Source organism: Nymphalis io, chromosome 4 (assembly GCF_905147045.1).
Source record: "Nymphalis io chromosome 4, ilAglIoxx1.1, whole genome shotgun sequence".
Classification (NCBI taxonomy): Eukaryota; Metazoa; Arthropoda; class Insecta; order Lepidoptera; family Nymphalidae; genus Nymphalis; species Nymphalis io.
Window position 1 is genome coordinate 14489375 of NC_065891.1, and position 4073 is coordinate 14493447.

The window sequence follows — 4073 nt, forward strand, 5'->3', positions numbered from 1 at the left end:
GGTGGGGGTGTGCACCGCTGTACGACCGTTATTTCTGTTTTGTTGCGCTACCATTTGGGAAAAAAAAGAATGGAAAAGAGACGTGAAGCGAGCGACGTATTGCCACGATAGGGATAGGCAAAGTGTGGAGACGTGTTTCCCCCAGCCTCGCGAGCTGGTTAGGCACGCTCGGACCCCTGTACTATGCCACGGGCGGCCAGCGGTACAGCCGTTTCTTCGGGTCTCCCTGTCCGGCAGGTCAATACAGTTTCCCCCGGCATTGGTTCAACAACCGTCTCCATTGGACTAACACCCATCGCGGCAATACTCGCTCGGGCACTGGCTGTACGCTGGCTGACCTCGAAACGCGGCTGCAAGCCACTTCACGAGTTTTTCACCATGCGTACGGTGGTGCTAAGCCAGGCGGATGTTTAACATCCTACCACCAGATAAGTATTAGATACCACCTCGCATTACCAGTAATTAAGTAATATTAATGGAGTGAAATTTACCCATTTAAAGCGGCGCAAATTTAAATACAAAAATAGGTCATTTATACAAAATAATGCACACTATTAATTGTATCTCATCCATTTGGAATGGATAAATTCAAATTTCAAATAAGTGTTGATCAGAGGGTATTTGCATGTCTTATAAACTTGCAACTCACTATAGTAATTGTTGTCACCACATGGAATGGGCTTAAAATTACTTTCAATCAGTTGAGAATCTCGTAATGTTATTAGTAGACTAAACATAAATCACAGCACATGTTTCAATATGGGATTTGCTATGTCCATTGTATGGTCATTAACCAAAACTATGTCAAATTTGTTAACATAATTTTGGAGGTTGGCATCTGTATTACGTCCTAGGAAGCCTATCTTGAAGATGACGTCACAATGCTCCATACCTTCTGCCATGCTTGCATCTCCAATGTTATCTCCCATTAATAAAACATTGTTCCTTTCTTTCACCATCTCATAATATTCTGTGTTCTTAATGACTGTTTCGTTCTTGTTGTATGTATGAATCACATCACCTTTTATACCGATTACAGCTCCTGCATCATCAAAAGCAAGAAAGTTTGACACCACCTTCACATGAGGTAAAAGGAGATTAGCAGCTCTGAGAGCAGCTACAACACATTCTCCGAGCCCTGCCGAGAAAACTAGCACAGGCACCTGCTTTGCCTCACTCCATGCTATTAACTCGTTAACTCCTATTCTAAAGCACTCTTTCATTTTTTGACTCACTTCCTCAAGTTCATTTTTTGGAAACTGCATACCTTTTAACAACTTATGGCCAGCCACATACCAGTCAATCATGTGCTTGGTCTTGTCTTCATCGCTCATTACTGGATCTACTTCGATAGGTTTATATATTTCTGACATATTAAATGAAAGCATATAAATGTTACAAAACATTATTTGACTGTGATTTAGATTTAGTTTTATCAAAATATTTATAAAAGCCGAGATGACCCAGTGGTAAGAACGCGTGAATCTTAACCGATGATCGTGGGTTCAAACCCGGGCAAGCACCACTGAATTTTCATGTGCTTAATTTGTGATTATAATTCATCTCGTGCTTTACGGTGAAGGAAAACATCGTGAGGAAACCTGCATGTGTCTAATTTCACTGAAATTCTGCCACATGTGAATTCTACCAACCCGCATTGGAGCAGCGTGGTGGAATAAGCTCTAAACCTTCTCATCAAAAAGAGGAGAGGAGGCCTTTAGCCCAGCAGTGGGACATTCACAGGCTGTTACGGTTACGGTTATCAAAATAATACCAATTACAAACCGACGGTAAACGAGAACGTTACGTAACGGTCACGGATAAACTCACAGATTGAATTTGAAATCTAATCCTGTAACAAAGTTTTTATACCGTGACAACATTTTAATTATTCGTAAAAATATTTTTTTGCTATAATACCATGAATCGCAGATACCATTATCAATTAAAAAACACTACGAGTCAAGAGCTAGTAAATTAATTTCAATGCACATAGAGTAATTAATCAACTATCATATCTGATTTTGACTTTCTTTTTTTTCTTTTTTTTTTATAGAGTAGGAAGGCGGACGTGCATATGGGCCACCTGATGGTAAGTGGTCACCAACGCCCTTAAACATTGGCATTGTAAGAAATGTCAACCATCGCTTACATAACCAAAGCGCCACCAACCTTGAGAACTAAGATGTTATGTCCCTTGTGCCTGTAATTACACTGGCTCACTCACCCTTCAAACCGGAACACAACAATATCAAGTACTGCTGTTTTGCGGTAGAATATCTGATGAGTGGGTGGTCCCTACCCAGACGAGCTTGCATAAAGCCCTGCCACCAGTAAATACTTCCAACTCATTTCAGACACGGCGACGATTCTTAACGAAGATTTTCAAGCTTCACATGAGATATTGTATGAGAACAAATATATCTCCATTCCCATTACGGGTCTTCTCAAGTCATATCCCTTAATTGTTTTCTGAGGTATGACAGTATAAACACAACTTACAAACTCAAATTTAATGAACAATACTTGACGACAATATCTTATTATGGGCACGATAGCAGATTTTAACCTAGGATTTCGGGATATGTAGCTTTAAAATCACATACTAACCAAACACTTAAAGATGGAGCAACTTAAGTGGATCAAATAAACAGGGATATACTATAAATTTTATTAGAACATTCTTTGTATCTGTACCAATTATGTCCGAGTGAACAATATTTTCAGTCGCCTTTTGTTTATTAACGAGCAAAGGAGGATATCGACTACGAAGTCCATTCACTAGACTGCTATTCAACTTCGCCTTTAATGGAGCTCTCAATTCAAATGAAATTGCGATTAATGATAATAAGCCGTCCCTGCGACTCTTGTCTACTTGGTAGTTGAAGGATGACCGTTTTATCCTTTATGTTTTTTATGAAAATTTAAAATATTGAACTAGTTATACCTCATGACTTTCTACATAATATTTTAGTTTTATAAATATGTATTGAAAAAAATAAGAAATTTTACAAAACTTGCTAAATGCATTTTCGACTATCCAACTTTAACACCTAAACAAAAGTTAATATTGTGCTAAATGAAATTTAAATTAATATTTTCTTCTGCTTAATAAAAACCAATGAGGATTATTTTGTTTTTATAGTTGTTTGGCAGTAAGTTTCTTCAGAAATCAATTTAGAATAATTATTATAGAAAGCATACGAGTCGTGTAAGACACGTTGACTACAAGAACTTGATAGAGAGGTTTCACCAGACGCCTGATTTTAAGTTTTAAGTACACAATAAAAATGATACCATACAAATTAGTTCAGTAACTCTTTCTCTGTTTGTCAACCTCTTTTTTTTACTGACTAGCTCTTTTATCTATAAAAAATATTGGAAATAGGTTTATCTCAAAAATATGTTCAACGACATATTCATTCTTAAGCACGCAAATTATAGATTCATCTAAAATATTCAACAAATAATGGTGAAATTTAGATCGTTTGGTAAACACATGTTCCCTATTTATTTTACCTCATATAATTGTATAGTACAATCAAACTAATTAATAAATATTGTAATGTAAAATGTTTCAAATTAAATTAGCCAAACCTATTTTTATATTAGCTAGGATTTGATTGTAAATCCAAAAAAGTAATTTACCAAGAATATTTGTGATTCAAAACGATTGAGGGCGCAATAGCTATCCCAAACAGAAATCGTTCTTCAATCAAGTAATCAATCAATTACGTCGGCCGTCGGTATCGGCAGATTAACGCGGTTCGGCCATTACTGCATGTCCATTAATTGTTAAGCTTTCATTAATTCTAGACATCAATTCCTTAATATTACTAAGAATTCTATCATTACTAACAATGATTTGTATTGATATATTTCGGTTTCATGTATGAGTGAGCCGGTGTAATTAAAGACTTCAGGAACATGATGGTGATGTTCTTCTGACCTATTTCTCATCACGGCGGCCATTCTTAACGGTGACTGACCAACGGCTCAGAGGATATTATAGTTTACAAGCGTATGTTTTGTGCACACAGGTGGTCTTAATTCTCTTTAACCTACAATCCAAT

At 36.8% G+C, this 4073-nt stretch overlaps 1 protein-coding gene across 1 annotated transcript; it reads right to left on the reverse strand.

Annotated features, from left to right (window-relative positions):
* Window positions 1-725: 725 nt before the first annotated feature.
* LOC126781927 (7-methylguanosine phosphate-specific 5'-nucleotidase-like) lies at window positions 726-1373 on the reverse strand. The gene has a single exon (XM_050507047.1). It carries the CDS (start codon window positions 1371-1373, stop codon window positions 741-743), a length of 633 nt encoding a protein of 210 aa, XP_050363004.1. The 3' UTR covers window positions 726-740.
* Between the last annotated feature and the right edge of the window lie 2700 nt (window positions 1374-4073).

What these genes read in the sequence shown, in the direction of transcription:
- LOC126781927 (XM_050507047.1), bottom strand. Translation starts at nt 1,373, where the DNA reads ATGTCAGAAATATATAAACCTATCGAAGTAGATCCAGTAATGAGCGAT.